General features: G+C 50.2%; 1 protein-coding gene across 1 annotated transcript; it reads right to left on the bottom strand.

Annotated features, from left to right (window-relative positions):
- Positions 1-204: 204 nt before the first annotated feature.
- LOC125435520 (nectin-2-like) lies at positions 205-26,243 on the bottom strand. Its single transcript, XM_048501715.1, has 5 exons — positions 26,054-26,243; positions 9,807-9,951; positions 7,127-7,190; positions 5,304-5,411; positions 205-2,141 (listed from the first exon to the last, which is right to left on the bottom strand). The coding sequence occupies exons 1-5, from the start codon at positions 26,241-26,243 to the stop codon at positions 1,938-1,940; spliced, it is 711 nt and encodes a 236-aa protein (XP_048357672.1). The 3' UTR covers positions 205-1,937.
- Between the last annotated feature and the right edge of the window lie 915 nt (positions 26,244-27,158).

Below are 27,158 nucleotides of genomic sequence, written 5' to 3'. Positions count from 1 at the left end.
CGTCTAACCTCCTTGGAAACTGGTGTTCAGGGTGTTGTGTAGTGTGGTGGAACATGACGTGATGTATGATGGAAGGTGTTTTGGCTCTTAAAGTATAGTTCTGGTAATAGAAGTCCTGTATTACTCCTGATGCTGTTTCATAATAAAGAAATCATCTGAATTAAGAAGCTCGTTATTGAACAACAGATGCACACATTGAATGGCTGTGAAACATTTATTCTTATGAAAAAAAATCAATAAAAAGGCTTTAAAACACACGCAACCCCCCCCCCCTAATAAAACCACCCCACTGAAACTCATCCATGTGTCCCCACTGCAACTCATCCATGTAGCAGTGTTGGTTAAAAACATGCATGGGCCGTGAAGAAAGGCACCCGGTGTTTGTCAGTCTCTCCCGCCAACTCTGAAATGCAGAGAGTTGGTAGGACTGGCTAAAATCTGAGAGCAGCTAATAAAAATAATAATAATAATAATAATAATCAAAACCCAAGGAAACCCTCCCCCACACCCACCGATTTGCTCTTATCATTTCATAATAAGTGGTTTTTTTTAAAAAAAGAATTCACATTTTCGGATTAGAAGCCCAGACCGTGACTGGCTGGTGGAGAACCTCCGAAGTATAGGTTTAAAATTCAAGTTGTGACCACAAGCCAGGCGGGCTGGCGTTTCCCCAGAAATACAACTGATTTCTAAACAATAGTGATTTGTTCCCCTCGAGGAAATGGCAGCTTTGGAGGGCGGACCCTACGGTGTACCAAAAAGCCCAGCAGAAATGCAAATGGAAACGAACTCCACCTGGACACGTGCAAATGTGCCCCAGCGCCGTGCGAAGTGGACAAAACATATAGCCCACCACACAATCTCTAGACAGTGCCGTGGAAATGCATTCTTACCATGACACGCGTCAAAAGGATACCAGCCTACAGATGCAGGTGAAATGTTAGGAGCAAAAAATACTGCACAGGGCCACACTGACATTCCAGACAATCTCTCCAAGGGAGACTCGCAGCAGAAGATAGAAACTACCCACTTTGGCTACTTTCTTACTGGCACTCGGTATGGGCTTACTTGCACCCCACTCGTCCCCGCAACATGTTGTGGCACAATCAAGCCACACTTTTCGAGCCACATGCTGTGGCGCAATCGAGCCACAATCACTTTTCGTTGTGGCGCAATTGAGCAGATAACCCCACACCTGCAGTCAGAAGTGGACAGGTCTGGGAACAGCTTTACCGAGATTTGGGTTTTCCCCTGGACAAACCAACAGTCTCCAGTTAGGACAGGTCAATGGAGCACAGACTAGGAACCATGCCTAACTTACCCTTCTTCTCCCGGCTTCCTTCTAACAGGAGCCTTGCTAAAAGTCAAAGAACTGATTCCCCGGGGATATCAGTGGCCAGAGATTCATATCTGGCTTAGGGGTGGGAGTGGGGGGGCTCCATACATTGGGACCAGGTTTGGAAGGTTCTGGCCTCTTTGTAAACATACTAAAAAGGCCAGTAACTAGATACCAGAGAGCTCAGCATTAGGATGCTTTGGGAAGGACTGTGTAAGGGACTGAAGGAAGACCGGAAATGGAAGCTGTTTGTCAGGTTCAAAAGATCCAGAATGCGGGATCCAAGGTTTGGTGGGATAGAAAAGGCACTGTGAATAGCTGGCATGCTTTGGGGAAGGGAAGTCCCCCTGTGTGTGCCCCCCCCCCCCCCCCGCGCTCCAACCTGGCTGAGGAAGAGGGAAAGAGAATTGAGACATCAAGATCTGTTCATTTCCATCTAAGGCACACGTGAAGCCCAGGTGGCGAGGGAACCAAGTGAGGCACCTCATTTAGGTGTGTTATTAAAACAGCAGCAGCAGCATCTCTCTGGGAACGAGACTGGAGTGTGCACCAGCAGCCTGCGTCCCTCCGGCACGGAAACAAGAGAGCGCCGGACGCAGGCTTAGACGTACATGGCTCTGGACATAATGAAGGCCTTGTCGGTCGCCAGAGCCGCGTTGGCTTCCTCTTCCTCATGGGCGGCGAAGGAAAGGGCGTCATAGATGGGGTTGACTTGATCCAGATATCCGTCCTCCGGGCTGGGGGCCGCATTGCCGACAGCATCTCGCTCCTCCATGGTCGGCAATTCGTGGTATCGGGGGGCGTCCTGCCGAGGGGACAAGAGGATGGGGAAATCATGGACTCCCATTCCATCTGCGGGACCTTCACTGTCCCTATTTGTCAGGGGGTTTGTATCTAGGTGGTTGAGGTGCGTTCCTAACTTAATGTAACTACAAATCAATGCTGCTACAAGATATATGTAACCAGTCTGTGATATGTTACCACTGCCATCTGGGGCATTCGTTCCTCGATCTTTACTTTATGGCTTCACATGCTTTGTAGATAACTAGGCTTTCCCCTGACACCCTGGTCCCATGAGAAACAGTGTTGTTTTCATTATCTCATGGGGCAGGAAGCCAGGCGGCTCTCTATCACTATCTGTTGCCAACCTTGGGGCGCTTTGGCTCCACAAACTCCTTTTCGTATTTCTTGGGGAAACGGGAGGGGAGATTGACAACAGGAATGAAGGGTTTGCCAAGCTTTGGTGCTCTGATGTGAAAAAAGAGGGTTCATCTCCTGGGTCAGCAACAAGGAAGGAGCCAGAAAGTCTGGAGCAACTTGTGATAGTCGACCTTTAACGTGATTGGAGCAAGAGACTGTGACTCTGTTCCTATGGAAGACTGTTGCTGGGCAAAGTGCTAGCTTGAACATTATAAAGGCAGTATTTAGAATTCTGTATGTATATTTAAGCTTCTTGCTTATCTTAGTGCTTAGTCCTGTGTAGCTTTAGAACTGTATATACTGTTATGCTGCAACTATCATTCTGAGCCAATGAGCCAACCTACCATTTTCCCCCCATATCCAGGGGGAAAAGAGCAGTGGATTCTAATCTGAAGAACCAGGTTTGATTCCCCATTCCTCCACATAAGCGGTGGAGTTTTATCAGATGAGCCGGATTTGTTTCCCTGTTCCTCCACATGAAGCTTGCTGGGTGATCTTTGGCTAGTCATAATTCTCTCTAAACTCTCTCAACCCCACCTAACTCACAAGGTGTCTGTTGTGGGGAGGGGAAGGGAAAGGAGCTCGTAAGCTACCTCAAGTCTCCTTACAGGAGAGAAAGGTGGAGTATACATCCAAACTCTTCTTCTTCTTCATACCACGCATTAAAGGTATGTGCATATTCCCTTATGGCCTCTTGCGTCTATTCCACCTCTATTCTGCTACTACACAGTAGAAAGCAAGGAGCTACAAAGAACCCCAGAGTCTCTGCTTGAAATCCCCCACAAATCCTGCTTAGTATTGTGAGGCCAGAATCCATGTCCGGCCTGCGCAGCTGTTTTGAGAAGAGATAGGTTAGAAACAAACTCCCCAAAAAGCGTCAGACATCTGACATCAGAAACAAAACTGTTTTGTTTCTGATGTCGGATGTCTGATGCTTTTTTTGGCGACCGCGGCAGGACCTAGGAAATGACTTAAGCAGGACCTAGGCAGGACCTAGGCAGGACCTAGGAAGGCACTTTCTGGTAAACTAAAAGGTAAAGTCTGTAGGTTTTGAGTAAGGTTGCTTTAAAGCAGGGGTCTTCAAACTATGGCCCTCCAGATGTTCATGGACTACAATTCCCATCAGCCCCTGACAGCATAGCCAAGTGGTAGGGCTCATGGGAATTGTAGTCTATGAACATCTGGAGGGCCATAGTTTGAAGACCCCTGGTTTAAAGGTTGGTTTAGGTTTTGGGAGGAAAACCCAAAATCTTGGGAGTTAGCAGTGGGCTGACTGCAGGAAAAATCTTTTCCAAGGACGCTTGCGAAAAGAGGGGGTCACAGGGACCATGGGAAACCGACCAGTGAAGCCAGAGGGGCTGACTCCATTGCAATGTGTATTAAAACACTGGAAAGACTTGGAATTTTCTTCTCTGAAAGTACCCTCCTAGTTTCTGAAACCTCAGCGAGCAGGGAGTGAGATCAGCAATCCTCACGGTCACAGGGACCAGAAACTGAAGTTTTGTTTTGGTTTAACAAAAAAGTGTGGGAAAACACAACCAATTGTGATGCGGTGGTTAGAATGTCAGACGGCAATGCAGGAGGAGCTACATTCAAATCCCCGCTCTGCCGAGCAAGCTTGCTGGGAGACCTGGGGCAAGTCCTGTTTCCTCAGCTTAACCTGGGTTGTTGTGAAAATAAAATGGAGGTGAGGGGCAGAGACGTACGGAGAGAAAATGGCTCCCGGAGACAACTCCTTCTCCAGGCGCCCCCCTGCATTCAGGGGCAGGGCTCTGGGCGTGGGCCCCTGAGCCCGCCCCTAGGCTCCCTGTAGTTGGACCACACATCCCCAAGCTGCTTCCAGCTTCCCAGCTTTTAAAAGCATGTCGCTGGAGGCCATGCGAGAAGCCGAGCTACAGGGAGGCTGGGGGAGGGGGAGGCCGGCGCTTCAGGGGGAAGGTGTGGTCTTTGGGATCCCTCGGCACACACGTCCATGACGACATGGGCGGAGTGAAGGGAGCCCCAAGACAACGAGGCAGTAGGACTTCCTGCTGCCTCGTCTTCCCGGAAGGCATCTGGTCACGTGGGGGGCCGATTTTTCGCCCCCAATGTGACCAGATTAGTTGCGCCCGGGGACATGGGTTACCCCATGTCCCTAGGCAGATACGCTTCTGGTGAGGGGAGAACGCCAGCCTCGTTGGGTCCCCAGTGGGGAGAAAGGCGAGGTAGAAATGAAGTAATTAAATAAACCAATTAAAGCCAAAGCTTGGAATCGGAAGATCTGCCTTTAGGAAATTCTGGGTTTTGCGCATCTGTGATCCCAGCTTGCAGGCAAACAGATCACTGGGACCCGTGTACACACGTTTCAAGAACTGACCCGTCCCCGACTTCTTAATGGGGTCAAGATTGGTTGTTTTGTTGTGGGGGAAGTTTCATTCCCAAGCAAACCCAGAGGTTCTTTTCTGACCCACAGTCCCATTGAAGAAGCACTGGACAATGTATTGTCGAAGGCTTTCACGGCCGGAATCACTGGGGTGCTGTGTGGTTTCCGGGCTGTATGGCCGTGTTCTAGCAGCATTCTCTCCTGACGTTTCGCCTGCATCTGTGGCTGGCATCTTCAGAGGCGAAGAGGCATCTTCACAGATGCAGGCAAAACATCAGGAGAGAATGCTGCTAGAACACGGCAATACAGCCCGGAAACCACACAGCACCCAAAAGCACTGGACACTTCGCCGCACGCCCCACAGTGGCCCTTCACTTCACTTCACAGCCGGCCGCTGCCCCTCACCTCCATCCTGGTGGTGGTCCTAACCCCTCCAAAGAGGTCGTCTGTGACGCTGGGTTCAAAATAGGGCGTTTTGAGCGGGATACTGTCAGCCTCAGACGGGGTGGGGACCTGGAATAAACCAGAGAGGTAGTGAGGAAGCTGAGCCAGGAAAAAAACAGGACGAGAAAACACCCTCCCTTCCTCAGCAGCAATGAGACTCGGGATACTGGTTTGAAAGGGGTGTGTGTGTGTCTGTGGGTTGAAAAGCACCACCACCACCCCAGTGGCTTTCTAAAAGACACAGACATCTTCTGCATTTTGGCTGCAGGGAGGAGAAGACAGTGTTGGACATATACCGGCTGTTTTGTCCAAAAGCGCCAGTCCAAACGTCGCCATGTCTTTCACTCCCAAGCAGCTGCTGGCTGAGGGTTTTGTTCTGAGCTGACTGTAAGCAGCTGAGCTAGCTGAAATTCCCACCGAGTGTGACTGGGTACTACCCTGTTTCCCTGAATATAAGACAGTGATGGCGAACCTATGGCACAGGTGCCAGAGGTGGCACTCGGAGACCTCTCTGTGGGCACGCGCACACAGAGTTTGTCATGTGGGGGGCGGAAAATCACCCCCCCCACACACACATCTAGACTGACCTGGGCCACTGGGAGCTAATACCGTGTGCGCATTTATTGGCCGTGGAGCAGGGAGGACTCGGCTGGCGGGCCTGGTGCCTGTGCTCCGGGTGGCTGCTGCCCGAGGTGGGGGCAGAGAGGAGGCAGAGATGCTAAAGAGGCACAGAGTGGTGTGCGTGGGACTTGCTGGAGGCTAGAGCAGGCTGGCCCCTGCTCGAGTGGGTGGGGCAAAGGAAGAGGGAGCCAATCGGTTTTTTCTAAACTAAAACCTCAGGTTAAATTGCTGGGTTGGCACTTTGTGATAAATAAGTGGGGTTTGGGTTGCAATTCGGGCACTCGGTCTCAAAAAGGTTCGCCATCACTGATGTAAGACATCCCCGGAAAATAAGACGTAGTAGAGGTTTCGCTGAAGTGCGAAATAGAAGGCATCCCCCCAAAGTAAGACGTAGCAAAGTTTTTGTTTGGAAGCACGCCCGACGAACAGAACACAGAAAAATAAGACATCCCCTGAAAATAAGAGATAGCGCATCTTTGGGGGCAAAAAGTAATATAAGACACTGTCTTATTTTTGGGGAAACATGGTAGGTGCAGAATTCGGCAATGCATCATCTAGATATCTGTCTGTCTTGCAAATTTACGGTACTTTTTGTGCTAAAGAACAAGCCTCTAGCCCAGTGGTGGCGAACCTTTGGCACTCCAGATGTTATGGACTACAGTTCCAATCAGCCCCTGTTGGGAATTGTAGTCCATAACATCTGGAGTGCCAAAGGTTCGCCACCACGGCTCTAGCCCCTATGATCCCAAAAGAAGGCGACCAAGCTGCCAGCAGCAGTGACGGAGTGGTTAAGAGCAGCTGTACTCTAATCTGGAGGAATCTAAGCAGGTGAACTCTAATCTGGAGGAACCAGGTTTGATTCCCCGCTCTGCCGCTTGAGCTGTGGAGGCTTATCCAGGAAATTCAGATTAGCCTGTACACTCCAACACAGGCCAGCTGGGTGACCTTGGGCTAGTCACAGTTCTTCTGAGCTCTCTCAGCCCCACCCACCTCACAAGGTGTGAGCGGGGAAGGGAAAGGAGTTTGTAAGCCCCTTGAGTCTCCTTACAGGAGAGAAAGGGGGGATATAAATCCAACTCTTCTTCACATTAAGAGAGCGATAAAATCCAGCTGGGCTAGAAACTCAACCTGCCCCTCCTGAGCAGAATAAGATGGATACTTACCACATCCCTTTCCTCAGACATGGGAACAGGGGGAGGTGGTTTGTAAACTGGCGGCCCTTCCAGACTGCATGGGGAAAAGGAAAGAAAAATGACTGTGTGTCCCCAAGATACCTCCCCCCCCCCCCACTAGATAAGATGAGCCCAATTCGCAAGTTACAGTGAATTTGTTACTTCAAGTAGGCAGTCTTTATTTTAGTTGGGTGAATTAGCTGGAGATAGAGAGCAAGAGAGGGTAAATGGGATCACCCATGTATACCGGGACATTCCTGGGTGAAAAATCTCCAGGGAGCAGGCAGCTGTATAATTAAAATTGTTTTTTATTAAAGAATAACAATAATAAAAGAAATATATTTTAAACCAGAGGTCTCCCAAGAATGGCCCTCCAGATGTTCCCGGACAATGATTCCCATAAGCCAGTAGTGGCGAACCTTTGGCACTCCAGATGTTATGGACTACGATTGGCCATGCTGGCAGGGGCTGATGGGAATTGTAGTCCATAACATCCGGAGTGCCAAAGGTTCGCCACCACGGCCATAAGCTCTGCCATCTGGCCACGCTGGCAGGGGCTGATGGGAATCGTAGTCTGTGAACATCTGGTGGGCCACAGTTTGAAGACCCCTGTTTTAAGCAAATGGACATACACACACAATGTATACAAAGAGAAAAGGGAGGAAATTAGATAAGGTTTCAGGGGTGAGTAAAAGCTACCCAGGAAAGCAGGGCTGGAGAGGAAAACCACCAGCATTTCCAAGAGCAAAAGAAAGAGCCCACTTTGTAAGCAAGGGTGAGCGCATGGATCCAGAACACACACGCACACTGTGAACGGCCAAAGGACCAATATTTATATGCCCAGAGGAGTCTTGAGAAGGTATGAAGTCGGCCAGCAAGGAAGTCAGAAACAAGGAATGGGTTGCTTTTCCGAAGTTCCAACAGTAAGATAGGAGAGGATTGCTGAATCGTCAGGACCCAAGAGAATGCCTGGGCCGTTCCCTTGAACACTGATCAATTGCTGGGATGGGCACAGAGAAGGTCTGTTTGGAGAAGTGATTGAATCACCTTAGGGTGACACAATGGAGATTAGCTAGCAGCTAGCTCCATTGTCCAGCCAGGCACACTTTAGAGCAAAGGGAAAAGTTCTGCGGCCAATTTCCTTCCTGCCCAAGCTTGATGCACAAGATGAATCTGAAAACTCTCTGAGAGGCATCCAATGGTCCCCCTAACCCAGGGGTGGGCAATTATTTTTTCCATGGGGCCGCATAAGAAACAGAAAATATTGTGGAGGGCCGGGCCAAAAGGCAGGGGGGCGAGGCGCTTTTGAAAGCCCCGCAGAAGCCGGCAGCCAAGGCAACCGGCTTCTGCGGGGTTTTCAAAGGCGCCTCGCTCCCCAGCACGGCAGGGGGGCCAGTCAGGGTCATCCGGCGGGCCGGATGTGGCCTGCGGGCCATATAATGCCCAGGTCTGCTCTAACCCCAGTAGGGAAAAATGCGGAAGTTCCCTTCCTGAGCCGCCTCCAAATATTAGCCAGAGCTGCCCCTGCTTAGCTTGCGTGAACTCCCCCTGCTGGCAGCTGCTCAAGCTACGTGGCACCAATACGGTGTCTCCGTGGCCACACGGTTTACAAGCAATGTTGGAGGCTTCCATTGTTTGCGGGGAACGATGTCTTGCTCTTACGCCAGCCTTTGGCCCCTCTGCCTTCGTGGCACTCCCTAGCAAGAGGATGGGTCCGGCCAGTGGTGGGATTCGGCAGGTTCGCACCACTTCACCAGAACCTGTATTTTAAGTATTTTAAGATGTTTTATTGATGGAGCCTATGTATTGTGTACTGGATTCGCTCCTGTTTGATGCTTCATGTTTTATATTATGTTGTTCACCGCCCGGAGCCCTTCGGGGATCGGGCGGTATAGAAATTGAAATAATAAATAAATAAAAATAAATAAACCTGTTGCTAAAATGGTCAGAGGTGGGATCCAGCAGGTTCTCACAGGTTCCCGAGAGTAGGTTACTAATTATTTGTGTATGCCGAGAGGAGGTTACTAATTGGTGATTTTGCCACGTGATTTTTGCCTTAATTACGCCCCTCCTCTCAGCAGTGGCGCGCAGAACTTGAAGCAGTCTAGCAGGAGGTGCACCGGTGGGCGTGGCAGCCTGCGCCTGCGTGCATTCGTTTCCTGCCCAAGGACCGGCGCAAAGGCTGCGTCCTTGCCACAGCCCCGCCCAGGAATGCCCCGTCCCCGGAATGCCCGGCCCAGCCCCCGTCGTGCCCCACCCATCCCCATTGGCGCTACGCCACAGTTTGAATCCCACCACCATGGGAACCTGTTACTAAAATTTTTGGATCCCACCACTGAAAATGATGCTTGTAAACAATCAATTGTTAAATTATTTGAATTTCCACCACCAGAACCAGATGTTTAATTATTTGAATCCCACCCCTGGGTCCGGCTATTTACAAATTAGGGTTGTAAATCCCCAACCATTTGGGGGATGGAGTTTAGGGAGGGTGGGGTTTGGGGTGGGGTGGGGAGGGGAGGGGCTAGTGCAGGGGTCTGCAACTTGCGGCTCTCCAGATGTTCATGGACTACAATTCCCATCAGCCCCTGCCACTGTGGCCAATTGGACTCGCTGCAGCCATATGGAAACCCACCTGCTGCCTTCCCCCAGAGCAAAGCACCCAACTTACTCTTCCTCTTCATGCTCCATCCGGTTCTTCCGCTGCTGCCGGCAGATCAGGAAGCCGGTGGCCAACACGGCAAGCGCCACAACAGCTGCGATGAGGCCTCCGATGATGCCCCCTGTGGTCCCCGCCCCTTCCAAGTTAGGCTTATCTGGGAACAGAGAGAGAACAAAACAAGAGCTCAGCGATACGAGCCAGAGGGCGCTGTGAAGGGTTACCTGTCGGGGCAGAAGCCAGAATCCAAAGCAGAAGGGTGGGGCAGCACGAAACAAGTTCTCAGAGCCAGACCCAATGACCAGCAGTCTATCCACCGGCAACAGGCATGCTCGCCACAAGGTTGGCTGCCCTGGCTCGGGAAACCCCTGAGATTTGGAGCTGCAGACCAGGGGGAGACCCAGTGCTGGGTTTAGATGAAGAGAGGCCCTAGGCTAGGGGTGGCCAACCTATGACTCTCCAGATGTTCATGGACTACAGTTCCCATCAGCCCCTGTCAGCACGGCCAATTGGGCCTGCTATTCCACTTGCTATTCCTAGGCCAGTGATGGCGAACCTTTTCGAGACCGAGTGCCCAAATTGCAACCCAAACCCCACTTATTTATCGCAAAGTGCCAACCCGACAATCTAACCTGAATGCTGAGGTTTTAGTTTAGAAAAAAACGGTTGGCTCCCTCTTCCTCTGCCCCACCCACTCGAGCAGGGGCCAGCCTGCTCTAGCCTCCAGCAAGTCCTGCGCGCACCGCTCTGTGCCTCTCTAGCATCTCTGCCTCCTCTTCATCTGCCCTTCTCCCTCCGGCAGCAGCCACCCAGAGCACAGGCACCAGGCCCGCCAGCCGAGTCCTCCCTGCTCACCGTGGTGCGCGCACGTCGTGCTCAGTGGCCCAGGTCAGTCTAGATGTGTGTGGGGTGTGTGTGTGTGATTTTCCAACACCCACATGATGAACTCTGTGTGCGCGTGCCCACAGAGAGGGCTCCGAGTGCCACCTCTGGCACCCGTGCCATAGGTTCGCCATCACTGTCCTAGGCTATTCCACTTGCTAGGCTACTCCACTTACAAAGCCCCTCCTAACCCCCCACCCTCACAACTGGAGGAAGATGGAGGAGCGTTTTAAACAAAATCGAGAAAAGCCAAGGAGGACGGCAAAGAATAAAACACGGCAAGAAAAGCAGAATGAAATAACGAAGATATGGACAAGTTATGAGAATTGGATGAAGGAGTCGGGAGTCAAAGAAGATATACGGATAAGAAGGCAACAACGAATGAACTTACGGCTGTTTGGTTAAAGAAAAGTAAAACATAATATTAGGGGAGGGTGGGAGGGAAAAAAAGGGGGAAATGTATTGTTTGGAAATTATAGCAGAAAGATGTAAATGGAAAGTTTATTTCAAACTATACAATAAAAAATATTTTTTTAAAAAAAAGAGGAGGAGGACGGGTGTTTAAAATTCTGCACTCCACAAAGTCAATACAGAAATCAATGCCAGTGTTGAGTTATCAGCTTAAGACAGTATTGTTCTGAAATGGAGTGCAAGGAAAATTACTGAAGGGTTGTTGAGACGACACTGCGTTGTGACAGCCTGTGTAAGCGAGGTCTATGACAGTGTCAAAAATATGCACCTCGGCTGAAAGCCGCCTAGATTTGGAGGTCCTCCGCTTCGGCCAGGGAGACAGCACTTGGGGAAGGGATGGAAGAGAATATGATTCCATGGAGTCTATTCTCCAAACTGTCCTTTCCTGCAGGGGAAATGATCTCTGGAGATCAGCTGTAGTTCCGAGTGATCTCCAGCCACCGCCTGGAGGTAAATCAACCATAATGGAAGTGGGGTAGGTCCAGAGGTGGGATCTCACAGGTTCCCGAGAGTAGGTTACTAATTATTTGTGCGTGCCGAGAGGGGGTTACTAATTGGTGATTTTGCCACGTGATTTTTGCCTTAGTTACACCCCTCCTCTCAGCAGTAGCGCGCAGAACTTGAAGAAGTCTAGTAGGTGCATTGGCGTGCGTGGCAGCCTGCGCCTGCGTGCATTCGTTTCCCGCCCAAGGACTGGCGCAGCGGCTGCTTGCCACTGCTCCGCCCAGGAATGCCCCGCTCCCGTCGTGCCCCGCCCATCCCCATTGGCGCTACGCCACAGTTTGAATCCCACCACCACGGGAACCTGTTACTAAAATTTTTGGATCCCACCACTGGGTAGGTCGCTCAAAGGTTAACAATCCAAGCACCTGGATGATGATGAGGATGATGATGATGAAGAAGAAGAAGAAGAAGAGGAGGAGGAGGAGTTTGGATTTATATCCCCCCTTTCTCAAAGTGGCTGACAATCTCCTTTCCTTTCCCCCCTCACAACAAACACCCTGTGAGGTAGGTGGGGCTGAGAGAGCTCCGAAGAACTGTGACTAGCCCAAGGTCATCCGGCTGGTGTGTGTTGGAGCATACAGGCTAATCTGGATTCCCCCAGATAAGCCTCCACAGCTCAAGCGGCAGAGCGGGGAATCAAACCCGGTTCCTCCAGATTCGAGTACACCTGCTCGTAACCACTACGCCACTGCTGCTCCCTGATGGTTAATGGCTAATGGTCCTGTTGTACTAGGATCTCTAATAGTCAATAAATGCTTAAACAATCAGAAATAAGCTTTTATACTGTGCTAAATATAGCAGCATAAACAATATGTACACAGGCTTATAATTTTGTGATAATTTAGATGAAGATTCCGTAATGGAACAGCGCAAAAGGCTCCCAGCAACAAATCAAGATGAACAATGGGCTGTCATTCCCCAGTTGCTGAATGACTTTGTGAGACCTTCTCAGTGGCCCGGCGTCTTGTCATTTCCCAAAAAATCCTTTTCCAAAAAGGCAACAACAAAAAAACCTCTTAAAGTTATTTTATACACTACTCGCACAGGTGTCAAACTCGCAGCCCTCCAGATGTTATGGTCTGTTTCTGACGCCTCTTTAAGATTTGACTGAAATGGGGCAAGACATTGTCATTAAATAAGTTGCAGACACGGCCCGCAACAGCTTTGTCCGGGTGATTTTTCTCCACAAACTCCTGCACCTTACTGCAAATTGACGAAAACCGGGACAAATCGATGAAAACCGAGACAAATTTTTCACTGAAAAAACCGATGAAAACCGAAACCGATGAAAACTGAGGTTCCCTTGTACTATCTTTCTCCAAAGCGCCCTAAAAACAGAAAAGTCAAATGTGCAAGAGAAAGATAGAACATCTCTCTGCTAAGTAAGTTACTTTTCCAACTGTAAGGAAATATGTTTTTAATGCAAAGGAATATTTGGAGTTAGTCCACACTGCCTGCAGTCCGAAGAAGCAGAGTCCATTTTCTTCCTATCCTCTTCACTCAGCTGGCAGTAAATCCGAAGAGGCCCAGGTTTTATTTTTCTCTACAGAGTAAACCTGGCCAAGGGAAAGAGATTACACCAGAACATAAAACCCCGGTCTCATGTGGGCCCAACAGTCAGACAAGGCCTCTACGCATGTTGTAGTGCAGGGGCCTGCAACCTGTGGCTCTCCAGATGTTCATGGACTACAATTCCAATTGGCCATGCTGGCAGGGGATGATGGGAACTGTAGTCCACAACATCTGGAGGGCTGCGAGTTCGACACCTATGCTAAGAACTGGCTCTCCAGGAGAGAAAGACTCTAGTCTCAACCTCTCTAGTCTCAATACCTTCCACTGAAAGGCCACCGAATAGGATTTTGGGGAAGATTACAAGATAACGGACCATTGTGAAGGTTTCACGAAGTCATTCAACAACCGGGGAATGACAACCCCCCGTGCGTATTGTTCAAGTTGATTTGTTGCTAGGAGCCTTTTGCAGAGCGACTAACTGGGTTTAGGAATCTTTGTGTAAATTATCACACAACAATAAGCCTCTGTATGTATTTTTTATGATGTCAAGTTTAACACAGTATAAAAGCTGCTTTTTGATTAAGCGTTTCTGATTAAGCTTTCTGATTAAGCATTTATTGAATATTAGAGAAACTGGTACTATAGTATCATTAGCCATACAGGCGCTTGGATTGTTAACCACCATGAGGTTGGAATCCTAATTCTTAGCCCCAAAATAGTATTTAGAGCTGGACCAGCAAGGAACATGTTATATATATATTGTCGAAGGCTTTCACGGCCAGAATCACTGGAGGAACAGTATTGTCAGGAAGCCTCTGAAGATGCCAGCCACAGATGCTGGCGAAACGTTGGGAGAAAACACTACAGGAACACGACCCTGCCGCCCGGAAATCCCACAACACTCCAACATACTACATAGAACATAAGAACTAGCCTGCTGGATCAGACCAGAGTCCATCTAGTCCAGCACTCTGCTACTCGCAGTGGCCCACCAGGTGCCTTTGGGAGCTCACATGCAGGTGAAAGCAATGGCCTTCTGCTGCTGCTGCTCTTGAGCACCTGGTCTGCTAAGGCATTTGCAATCTGAGATCAAGGAGGATCAAGATTGGTAGCCATAAATCGACTTCTCCTCCATAAATCTGTCCAAGCCCCTTTTAAAGCTATCCAGGTTCGTGGCCATCACCACCTCCTGTGGCAGCATATTCCAAACACCAATCACACGTTGCGTGAAGAAGTGTTTCCTTTTATTAGTCCTAATTCTTCCCCCCCAGCATTTTCAATGAATGTCCCCTGGTTCTAGTATTGTGAGAAAGAGAGAAAAATTTCATAGCTGAATAATAAAAACAGATGTATCTAAACTCAGCAACTGGGCGATCCAGATTCTGCAGTGTGAAAAGCAGGATCCCGCAGTTCGCATTATGCTAAACCAGGGGTCTGCAACCTACGGCTCTCCGGATGTTCATGGACTACAATCCCCATCAGCCCCTGTCAGCATGGCCAAGTGGAAGGGCGGATGGGAATTGAAGTCCATGAACGTCTGGAGAGCCGTAGGCTGCAGACCCCTGTGCTAAACAGATGTCAGGCGAGCTCCTTTTTCCACACACTGTGGCATTTTGCCCTAATACAGCAGCAGTGGCGTAGGAGGTTAAGGGCTCGTGTATCTAATCTGGAGGAACAGGGTTTGATTCCCAGCTCTGCCCCCTGGAGGCTTATTTGGGGAATTCAGATTAGCCTGTGCACTCCCACACACGCCAGCTGGGTGACCTTGGGCTAGTCACAGCTTCTCGGAGCTCTCTCAGCCCCACCTACCCCACAGGGTGTTTGTTGTGAGGGGGGAAGGGCAAGGAGATTGTCAGCCCCTTTGAGTCTCCTGCAGGAGAGAAAGGGGGAATATAAATCCAAACTCTTCTTCTAATACAAGGAGACGTCTTGTCACGCACAAGCATTTCTGCTGGCGGAAGCCTCCACTAAAAGTGGAACAGTGCCCTCAGAACTCAGCAGCAAGTTAAAACGAGAGCAGGAACGGAATAGGGGTGGACGTGGGTGGTGGCCCTTTATTCGCTCTTGGGCTGTTGCCGTTCTCCCCTCCCCTCCCCGGCTGCCCCCTTCCTTCAATCTTCTGTCACCAGGGGGCGTTTTAATTCTGCAATGCAGATTTGCAACTCGAATTCCCAGACACTTGTTCAGCGGTGATTCTGGGTGTAGCAATTGGCTTATGATTCACCCGGGAATGGAAAGGAATCCTCCGGCAGCCCCGTTTTTGTGCTCTGCCATGCATATGCCCCCCCTCCTTTAGAAAATTATGATGGGGAGGATTATTTATGTGTACGGTTGGAACAGAGCCCCTCCATGCTCTTATCGCTGGAATTCCTGGGATCATACCCAATTCTGGGAAGTATTATGGTGCCAAGGGAGAAGGGGCAGGGGGTCGAAATTCCTTGGATTCCCTAATTGCTAAAATTCAAGCCATTTTAATGACCGGGGTGGGGGGATGGGCCTCTTACATTCCACAGACTATGGCAGTGATGGCAAACCTTTTTGAGACCGAGTGCCCAAACTGCAACCCCAAACCCATTTATTTATTGCAAAGTGCCAACCCGGCAATTTAACCTGAATACTGAGGTTTTAGATTAGAAAAAACGGTTGGCTCTGAGGCACGTGTTACTCAGGAGTAAGCTTGGTGGTAGAAGGTGGCTTTGCTTTGAAGCAACCATGCAATTCTTCAAACGGGTGAATTACGACCCTAGGAGGGTTTACTCAGAAGCAAGCCCCATTGCCAGCAACCGAGCTTACTCCCAGGTAAAGGATTGCGCTTTAGTTCTTCGCATGAAAATCAGTGGGACTTAACAGCGCTTAACAGGGTTACCTACACTGCTTCCCCAAAACTAGGTCTTAGGTTTAATGCTAATAATCAAGCCCAGCGATCCAGGGCAGCCTAGATGTGTGTGTGTGTGGGGGGGAGCGATTTCTCCCCCCACATGATGAACTATGTGCGTGCCCGCAGAGAGGGCTCTGAGTGCCACCTCTGGCACCCGTGCCATAGGTTCGCCATCACTGGACTATAGCGTGCTAGAGCTGAGACTGGCAATGGATTTCGCACCCCGAGAAGGTCTGCTTCAATGCCTTTTTTTTTTCATTTTGAATCAAGTTTCTAGTTCTTAAGGTTCGGAAAAGCACAGCCGACCGCTGCGAGGAGTTCAAGACCTGCATGACACTCGGAGCGGGATTTTCCAACAGCCCGGCAGCAACGTTGCGACGATCCCACGTGGCTCTTCAGCCTTTGACGGGGTTGTCAAGAGAAGAATAAATTATGCAAAATACAGAAATACATAGGCAAATGAGCTCGATTTCCATAATTTATACAGGTTGCTGCACGTGGCTCTTCTTGGCACAGAATTGCGTTTTTTCAAGGTGGAGCATATGTGCCACTAAGAAGAAGAGGCGTTTGGATTTATAACCCCCCTTTCTCTCCTGCAGGAGACTCAAAGGGGCTGACAATCTCCTTGCCCTTTCCCCTCACAACAAACATCCTGTGAGGTGGGTGGGGCTGAGAGAGCTCCGAGAAGCTGTGACTAGCCCAAGGTCACCCAGCTGGCGTGTGTGGGAGTGCACAGGCTAATCTGAATGCCCCAGATAAGCCTCCACAGCTCAGGCGGCAGAGCTGGGAATCAAACCCGGTTCCTCCAGATTAGACACATGAGCTCTTAACCTCCTACGCCACTGCTGCTCCTTGGGTTTGTGCCTTCCGTCCTTTCTCAGAGCTTTGAAGACCACCAGGCCTAGTGAGTAGAGCAAGCTGGAGAGGGGCAGAAGAGATCTACGTAAGGGATTCTTCGACTCCAAATCTTGAGGCAAAAGGAAGATGTCCTAGATCAGTGGATCCCAACATGGTGCCTACCAAGAGTATTTTTGAAAGTGGGTGGGGCACCGGTGCAGCAAGTCGTCTGATTGGCTCCTGCAGATTTGATTGACTGTGCAGATTTTTTTTTTTAAAAAATGTTCCCACAGTTGCTGCCACCACAGCACCAAAAACTTTCATTGTGAAACTGAAGCTAAGATATAGCAGCCGTTGTATGGCTGGCCCACCTCCTGTGGCCGCCATTTTAATCGCTATGCCCAGCACCCTGCGTCAGAATCCCCACACTCAAAAACTTTGGGGATCCCTGTACTGGTTTAATAGTTGTTCATGAAACACTAGTGGTGTCAGCTATGATTTCTTGATTGACCAAGCACAGAGGCTAAAAACAATCCATCTGAAGATGCCAGCCACAGATGCAGGCGAAACGTCAGGAGAAAATGCTACCAGAACATGACCATGCAGCCCGGAAACCACACAGCACCCCAGTGATTCTGGCCGTGAAAGCCTTCGACAATACAAATCCATCTTCTGTCACTAGGTAATTATAACCTTCATCCTCTGCTACTTAACAGCTGGATGGCTCCAGGGAAGTTTAAAATCGCCCTTATCTGCAATGGGGGGAGGATAATACGGGCCTTCCTTACATGGCTGTTGTGAACGTACTCTTTGGACACAACTGAAAGCACGATTCAGATTGCCAGCTGATCGGCAAAGATGGGCCCTGCTGCTCTGCAGCATTCTCTACACTAGGAACCAATCCGCACCAGCGCATGCTGGCGCCAGTAGATTACACTTCTGTCAGAAGCACAGGCTGGAAAAAAAAGTTGGCAACGTGAATCCTGCGTTGGCACTAACCGATATTTTTGCTTCTCACCAGAAACCCAAGATCTTGAAACCAAGTGGAGGAGCCGTCCTCTCGAAGAAGAAGAAGAAGAAGAAGAAGAAGAAGAAGAAGAAGAAGAAGAAGAAGAAGAAGAAGAAGAAGAAGAAGAAGAAGAAGAAGAAGAAGAAGGAGAAGAAGAAGAAGGAGAAGAAGAAGAAGAAGAAGAAGAAGAAGAAGAAGAGGAGGAGGAGGAGGAAGAAGAGGAAGAGGAAGAGGAAGAAGAAGAGGAGGAGTAGTTTGGATTTATATCCCCCCTTTCCTGTAGGAGACTCAAAGGGGCTTACTATCTCCTTACCCTTCCCCCCTCACAACAAACATCCTGTGAGGTAGGTGGGGCTGAGAGAGCTCCGAGAAGCTGTGACTAGCCCAAGGTCACCCAGTTGGCGTGTGTGGGAGTGTACAGGCTAATCTGAATTCCCCAGATAAGCCTCCACAACTCAAGCGGAAGAGCAGGGAATCAAACCCGGTTCCTCCAGATCAGAGTGCACCTGCTCTTAGCCACTGCTCTTAGGCACTACGCCACTGCTGCTCTAAGCGAGGCTTTCCTTTGCAGGGGGCTGCAGGAGAGGCGAGCGCGGCAGGAGTTTGGGAAGTGAAAAGCAGGCGACTCCGTGCCATCTTTTCACTGCCAGCTTGGCGTGTTCATCCGCCAACTGATCCCCCTTTCCCCAGCCCTCCTGGGATAACCCATAATTACACACAGCCCCATACATTATGCATAGGCGAGTCGGGAGCACCGCGGCGCAAGCTGCTGCTGCTGGCGGCGGCCTCTTTCGCAGCCGCTCCAAATTATTATTTTTAGGTTACAGAGAAGATTTCCACAGGAATCCTTTTGATGCCGCGTCTCCTGCCAAGAAAGCCGGCGCGGCCAGGAATACCAAATCCTGCGGGAGAATGAGCCCTGTTGAACTCGGAGCAGAGCGCGCACACACAAAAAGAAAGAATGCACAGTCTAGTTTGGGTTGCTGCATCTTCTGCAGAAGGCAAAGAAAACCGGGGGGGAGGGGGGGAGAAAGAGGAGGCAAATCCGTTGAAAGATACAGAAGGGAAGAAACGTTTCTCTTCCCCCCACCCCTGCCAGAGAGACTTAAAGGATTAGACTTCTCAGCTTAGAAATGCAGATAACTGCTGGGGAAAATGACACACATACGGCGGCGTACGAAGTCCGACAGAACAGAAACAGGCAGAGACCACGAGGCGATTGAGGGAAACCCCTTTACTTCAGAGGTGCTGTCTGGGTGGACAGGTGGCGTGTGCATGTTTAAAACAAACACCACAACCAACGCTCCTTACGTTTGAACCCTTCACACATAAACACACCTAGACTTCTGTATGGAAGCTTCAAGAGAATTCAGGCCCTTGAATAATCTGAGGTCGGGGTTCCCTGTAACCCAGTGGTTCTCAACCTTCCTGATGCCGCGACCTTTTAATACAGTTCCTCGTGTTGTGGTGACCCCCAACCCTGACATTTATCCATTTTACAGATGGAGAACACTGATGCAGAGAGTCTTAGGCAGTGGTTCTCAACCTTCCTAATGCCGCGACCCTTTAATACAGATCCTCATGTTGTGGTGACCCCCAACCCTGACATTTATCCATTTTACAGATGGAGAACACTGATGCAGAGAGTCTTAGGCAGTGGTTCTCAACCTTCCTAATGCCGCGACCCTTTAATACAGTTCCTCATGTTGTGGTGACCCCCAACCCTAACATTTATCCATTTCACAGATGGAGAACACTGATGCAGAGAGTCTTAGGCAGTGGTTCTCAACCTTCCTAATGCCGCGACCCTTTAATACAGTTCCTCATGTTGTGGTGACCCCCAACCCTGACATTTATCCATTTCACAGATGGAGAACACTTATGCAGAGAGTCTTAGGCAGTGGTTCTCAACCTTCCTAATACCGCGACCCTTTAATACAGTTCCTCACGTTGTGGTGACCCCCAACCCTGACATTTATCCATTTTACAGATGGAGAACACTGATGCAGAGAGTCTTAGGCAACCCCTGTGAAAGGGTCGTTTGACCCCCAAAGGGGTCGCGACCCACAGGTTGAGAACCGCTGCTGTAACTTGACCAAAATAGAGTCATTTGACCAAAATGGACTCTGTCCCTGATGATAGGAACCTGTTTGTGTACTGAACCAGACATCTGATCAGTACCTTTGATCCCAATCAGTGGTGGCTGTCCAGCATCTCAAGCTGAGAATTGTTTCTTCCCCCCAGATACCTGTTGCTAAAGATCCTGTTCCTGGAGATACCTGGAATTGAACACGGGGCCTTTTGTTTGCCAAGCATGTGCTCGGCCCCTTAGCCAGCTCTGCCAGATCTCAGAACACATCCCAGAGTTGCAATGCAATGTGCTTGTAAGCAGTGGTGGGATCCAAAAATTTTAGCAACAGGTTCCCATGGTGGTGGGATTCAAACAGTGGCGTAGTGCCACTGGGGCGGGGCGGGGCACGACGGGGGCGTGGCCAGGCATTTGGGGGCGGGGCATTGCTGGGCAGGGCTGTGGCAAGGACACAGCTGCTGCGCTGGTCCTTGGGCGGGAAACGAATGCACGCAGGCTGCCACGCACGCCGGTGCACCTCCCGCTAGACTGCTTCAAGTTCTGCGCGCTACTGCTGAGGAGCAGAGGAGGGGCGTAACTAAGGCCAAAATCACGTGGCAAAATCACCAATTAGTAACCCCCTCTCGGCACACACAAACAATTAGTAACCTACTCTCGGGAACCTGTTGGATCCCACCTCTGCTTGTAGGGGGATACACTTTGGTGGGACCAGGCCGGGTTGGAGGCAGCTTAGCCTTTTCTCTCCCCCGTCCGGGTTCTGGGTCAGGTGAGAAAAGAAGGGTTTCTTTTGCGGCTGTTGGCAGATCAGAAAACCGCAGCACCCAATTTCCTATTCAGTCAGTGCCTGTGTGGTATAATGGACCTGTCTGACACGCAACGTGGAGTTGAGGGCCACATCCTGACCCTTTCCACACAAACCTTTTAAAACATTCGGAGGCAGGAAATAAAACATTCCCTCCGTGGAGTTCGGCATCGTTTTCGCCCCCAAATGTTTTATTTCCAGCCTCAAAACATCTTAATCCCGTTTTTAAACGATTCTCTGACTGAAACATTTTGAAATGTCTTTAGTTGCTGTGCGATCCATGGATGATGTTTCCTATGCTTCCCTGGACTTCCTGCTTGGTTTCATTTTCTGAGCTCTCATTTGCCCCTCACCTGTGTATTTGAAGCAAATCTCTGTTTGATCTTTAATTTGGGGGAGGGGGGAATCTTCAAAGCATCTAGTATACGAGGAGTACAGCATTCAGCACGAGGTTGTGAAGCACGGAAACACCGATTCAACGTACGTAATGGCGACCAGGAATTGTTTTGAGGGGGTGAATGCAGATATACAGCGGAACCTCGGTTTTCATTGGTCATCCGTCTGAGAAGAATCGATGAAAACCGAAACCGATGAAAACCGAGGCAAACTTTTCCATAGGAATCAATGTAAATCCAATTCATCCATTCTAGGCACTCCAAAAAACATACCAAAAACACATTTTTTTGGTGAATCAACATCGTGTTTAATACTGAAAACAGTCACAAACAATAACACTAGGACCAACTTCAGAGCCAGTGGACCCATGTCGCACCAGAAAGCTGTCCAAAGAGGTCTGTTTCTGACGCCTTTTTAAGATTTGTCTGAAATGGGGCAAGACATTGTCATTAAACAAGTTGCAGACACAGCCGCAACAGCTTTGTCCGGGTGATTTTTCTCCACAAACCCCTGCACCTTGCTGCAAATTGATGAAAACCGAGGCAAATCGATGACAACCGAGACAAATTTTTCACTGAAAAAATCGATTGAAATTGAAATGGATGAAAACCGAAGGCAATGAAAACCGAGGTTCCACTGTAGATCGTTGTAAAGGGGGAGGGGGACTGAAAATATTTTAGAAACACTGAGCTGTCATCAGTGGTGAAATTCAAATAATTTAACAACCTTTTCCGGTAGTGGGGTTCAAATAATTTAACAACTGGTTGTTTACAAGCACCATTTGAACAACCGGTTCTGCCGAAGTGGTGCGAACCGGCTGAATCCCGTCACTGGCTGTCATCCTGTGACTCTTTCGAGTTACCCCTCTGCTGAGCACACCTTGACTCTCAACAGGACAGTGGATCGGATCCTACCATTCGTGGATTTTGTGGCGTGGTATTAACCCGCCTCGGTCTCCAGTTGCGACCTATGACGTGTCCCCCCAAATGTTGTTCCTGGGAATCTGCAGGCCCTCCAGAATAGCAGCAGCAGCAGTAGCAGCAGCAGCAGCAGCAGCAGCAGAAGAAGAAGAACAACAACAACAACAACAAGAAGCAGAAGAAGAAGAAGAGGAGGAGGAGGAGGAGGAGGAGGAGGAGGAGGAGGAGGAGGAGGAGGAGAAGGAAGAGAAGGAGGAGGAGGAGAAGGAGAAGGAGGAGGAGGAGGAGGAGGAGGAGGAGGAAGAGGAGAAGAAGGAGGAGGAGAAGGAGAAGGAGAAGAAGAAGAAGAAGAAGAAGAAGAAGAAGAAGAAGAAGAAGAAGAAGAGGAAGAAGAAGAAGAAGAAGAAGAGGAGGAGGAGGAGGAGGAGGAGGAGGAGAAGGAGGAGGAGGAGAAGAAGAAGGAGAAGAAGAAGAAGGAGAAGGAGAAGAAGGAGAAGGAGAAGGAGAAGAAGGAAAAGAAGGAGGAGGTGGAGGAGGAGTTTGGATTTATGTCCCCCCCTTTCTCTCCTGCAGGAGCCTCAAAGGGGCTGACAATCTCCTTGCCCTTCCCCCCTCACAACAAACACCCTGTGAGGTAGGTGGGGCTGAGAGAGCTCCGAAAAGCTGTGACTAGCCCAAGGTCACCCAGCTGGCGTGTGTGGGAGTGCACAGTCTAATCTGAATTCCCCAGATAAGCCTGCACAGCTCAGGCAGCAGAGCGGGGAATCAAACCCGGTTCCTCCAGATTAGAATGCACCTGCTCTTAACCACTACGTCACCGATGTGGCAAAACAGGGCTCTGCAGTGAGTGAATCGAGCGAAAACACCACTCCAGCTTCTGCGAACGACTTCGCTGTTCAGTGGGGGGAACGACGAGGCTGAAATTACTTTGAAAGGCGCTCTACCTCCGCTTCCCAGAACCATAATACAACCCCAACCCCGCCCCACTGCAGCAAATGGGAAAGGCAACCGGCTCAATCTGGCGTTCCTCTATGCAGTGTGTGTCAGGGGAATGCCAACACCCATCACGAGTGACTCAGAGTCTCAGCTGAGGCTACGTCAGCATGAGTGGCCCTTTGCGGCTCAGAAGACTAAACCAAGAACCCTCTGCCAGGGCAGTGAATGACTGTGGGACGAAGGTCGGGGAGTTTACTTCCTCGTGGAAGAACCAGCTGGGCCCATGACGGAGGCTGGGCCGGCCAGGTTCAAAAGTGGAACGAACCGCACGCTAAGCCGCTCATTTACCCAATGCTGCGTTCGCTGATGTCTCCTCGTCGGCACGCAAAGGGACCTGCTTCTCTTGCGCGTGCGGTCTCCTCAGATGCAAAACGAGGCCAGCGGAGCTCCCGGCACCATTAAAAGAGTTCCCGTCCAATGCATTCAGCGAGCAGAGAGTGCCCCCTTCCCCAAACCACAGCTCAAAATGCCACTGGAAATCTGCTCTGATTTTCTACGACAAAAGCAGGGCTGCCAGCTGTCAGCCTCTCCTGGAATAGCAACCAACCTCCAGACAAAAAAAAATAATTTCCCCTGGAGAAAATGGCGGTTTCGGAGGGTGGATTCTATAGCAATATATCCTGCTCTCCCCCGCCCCAGACCCCATCCTCCACTGTTGGCTCCTCTACACCAGGGGTCTGCAACCTGCGGCTCTCCAGATTTCATGGACTACAACTGACCAATTGGCCATGGTGGCAGGGGCTGTTGGGAATTGTAGTCCATGAAATCTGGAGAGCCGCAGGTTGCAGACCGCTGCTCTACACAAACGAGAGGCAGCTAGCTCTATGCCGGAACTTCCATAAGAACATAAGAACAAGCCAGCTGGATCAGACCAGAGTCCATCTAGTCCAGCATTCTGCTACTCGCAGTGGCCCACCAGGTGCCTTTGGGAGCTCACATGCAGGATGTGAAAGCAATGGCCTTCTGTGGCTGTTGCTCCCGAGCACCTGGACTGTTAAGGCATTTGCAATCTCAGATCAAGGAGGATCAAGATTGGGAGCCATAAATCGACTTCTCCTTCATAAATCTGTCCAAGCCCCTTTTCAAGCTATCCAGGTTAGTGGCCATCACCACCTCCTGTGGCAGCATATTCCAAACACCAATCACACGATTCAGGAACAAATGTTTCCTTTTATTAGTCCTAATTCTTCCCCCCAGCATTTTCAATGTATGCCCCCTGGTTCTAGTATTGTGAGAAAGAGAGAAAAATTTCTCCCTGTCAACATTTTCTATCCCATGCATCATTTTGTAGACTTCAATCATATCCCCCCTCAGTCGTCTCCTCTCCAAACTAAAGAGTCCCAAATGCTGCAGCCTCTCCTCATAAGGAAGGTGCTCCAGTCCCTCAATCATCCTCGTTGCCCTTCTCTGCACTTTTTCTATCTCCTCAATATCCTTTTTGAGATGCGGCGACCAGAACTGGACACAGGACTCCAAGTCCGGTCGCACCACTGCTTTATATAAGGGCATGACAATCTTTGCAGTTTTATTCTCAATTCCTTTCCTAATGATCCCCAGCATAGAGTTTGCCTTTTTCACAGCTGCCATGCATTGAGTTGACATTCCCATGGAACTATCAATTCTACTAGAAGGCGTGCATTGTATCCTCACAGTTTGACTGCTAGATGACAAGGCAGCCAATTTTCAGACTTTTCCAGAATTCAGTTTATAAACAGGCAATGCATTGCAGGTTTTTTGGGGGGGGGGGCAGGGGGGATGAAGGATTTTAGCTGATGGGGGGGGGGTACACCTTGTGGCTCAATCCAAGCCATTGCCGATGATGCAAAAGCAGCAACAGGCACCGATTATAGTTGTTAGCCACAAACGTGCAAGAGGACGTTGGACATTTGACCGCACAGCGTTTCAGAGAAACGAATCGTTGTAAAGGGGTTTTCATGGAAAACATTGTCAGGCTGGAAATAAAACGTTTTCAGAGGGTAAGGGGGGGAAAGCAATGCGGAACTCCGTGGAGGAAAAGTTTTATTACCTCTCTGAAACCGTTTTTCAATGTTTGTTCAGAAAACTCAGAGACTCACGGCCAGAGGGGTATGGGGGGGGGGGGCGGGAATGGTGCCCGGAGACAGCCATTCTCTGGGTGCCCCACCCACTACACATAAGGCCAGAGTTAGTGGGAGTGGTGCCTCACCCCGAGCCCTGCCCCCAGGTCTCGCCCCCCTCAGCTCTAGGGAAAGCAGATGCAACTGCAAGGCTCCACCCCTCAGCCCCGCCCCCATGCTTATAAAAGCAAAGGAGCCAAGGGTGGAGCCTTGCAGTTGCATCTGCTCTCCCCAGAGGGGAGGGCAGAAAGGACTGCTGGCTGCCAGCTGGAAGCCGGGAGGTGGGGGGCGAGGCTTGGGGGGCAGTGTCCTCGGGCTTCCTTGGCTCCACCCACATCAATGATGACATGGGTGGGCCTGAGGGCGCCCAAAGATGACAAGGCAGTAGGAAGTCCATGTTTCTGGTCATGTGAGGGGCCAATATTGCGCCCCCTCGTGACCAGATTAGTGGTGCCTGGGGACAGAGGGTACCACCCTGTCCATAGGCAGATACGCCACTGCTGACAGCAGATTACACAGCGTTAAGTCAACATGATCATATATATATCCCAGCAATTCCAAATAGCCCCCTTCCCCCGGGGGGCAGCAAGGCCTGGAATTCTTAAATAGCAGGGGTGCCCAACCTTTTTGAGCCAATAGGCACTGCTGAAATTCTGACGCAGAGTAGTGCGCACTATAACAAAATGGCTGCTGCTGGAGGTTGAGCCAGCCACAAAACGTAATTGTGCGAGGTGATGCATAATTATCACAGCAAGTCTTCAGCATATAAGGCAGCAGTTCTGTAATGGGGGACCTTTTAATCTGCACAGCCAATCAGAAGCGCTGCTGGGCAACAGCTGGCCGTGCCCATTTCCACATGGAGAGTACCATGGTGCCTCAGAGGACCACGTTGGAGCAGTGGTGTAGCGCCAATGGGAGAGGGGGCGCGATGCACTAGGCTCACGCTGGTGCGGGGGCATAGCAGGGGCGTTCCGGGGCGTGGCAGGGGCGCAGAGTTCACACACTCCCCAGGTGCAGTTCCCCCTCGCTCCGGCCCTGTGTTGGGGATCCCTGACATATCATTTAGAAGAGAACATTTGCCACACCGCGGAGCGTTAGAGGGTGAAAAGCCGCCTCTGCCAAAACAAATTCTCTTCGTTGGTCACCCTGCCTTCAAGTTGCTCAGTATCCTCTGAAGGCAGGTGCTTCAAATTCCCACACTGGGCCGAGAAACGGGAGTGAACTGAGGCTGTGGAATAGTGAACTCCATCTTGGTCCCCCCTTCCGGGGCCAGGACACTCGGGAATTTAAGCCCAGGTTGGTCTAGTGCAATTCTATCTACCAACCGAAGCCAGAAGCCATTTTCTTCACACACCATAAGGGTTCCTTTGGCGTAGGAGGTTAAGAGCTCGTGTATCTAATCTGGAGGAACCGGGTTTGATTCCCAGCTCTGCTGCTTGAGCTGTGAAGGCTTATCTGGGGAATTCAGATTAGCCTGTGCACTCCCACACACGCCAGCTGGGTGACCTTGGGCTAGTCACAGCTTCTCGGAGCTCTCTCAGCTCCACCTACCTCACAGGGTGTTTGTTGTGAGGGGGGAAGGGCAAGGAGATTGTCAGCCCCTTTGAGTCTCCTACAGGAGAGAAAGGGGGGATATAAATCCAAACTCTTCCAAACTCTTCTTTGTTTACTCGGTGTCCAGCGGTACTCTGCAGGCACTTGGTCTCATTCCCTTCTTCAGTCGCGTCCCGCAGTGCAGGGTTCAGCTTTGGAAAGCCAGTCCCTTTCCAGGATGGATCACCGGTGAGCCACAATTCAGAAGAAGCCCTGCTTTGAAACCAGCAAGCATGAAAAACAGGTTCTGGCTATACCGGCCAAACAGGTACGGCTGGAGGGGATAATCCGCCTTATCAGCAACAGATGAAAAACAGGTACTGCGCATAGCACAGGTGGCAGAGGGGACTCTGCTAGGTGTTCGGATATGACGTGCAGG

This window comes from Sphaerodactylus townsendi, linkage group LG06 (assembly GCF_021028975.2).
Source record: "Sphaerodactylus townsendi isolate TG3544 linkage group LG06, MPM_Stown_v2.3, whole genome shotgun sequence".
NCBI classification, from domain to species: Eukaryota; Metazoa; Chordata; class Lepidosauria; order Squamata; family Sphaerodactylidae; genus Sphaerodactylus; species Sphaerodactylus townsendi.
Note: the sequence above shows the minus strand (reverse complement) of the source record. Positions and strands in the feature narration are given on the sequence as shown.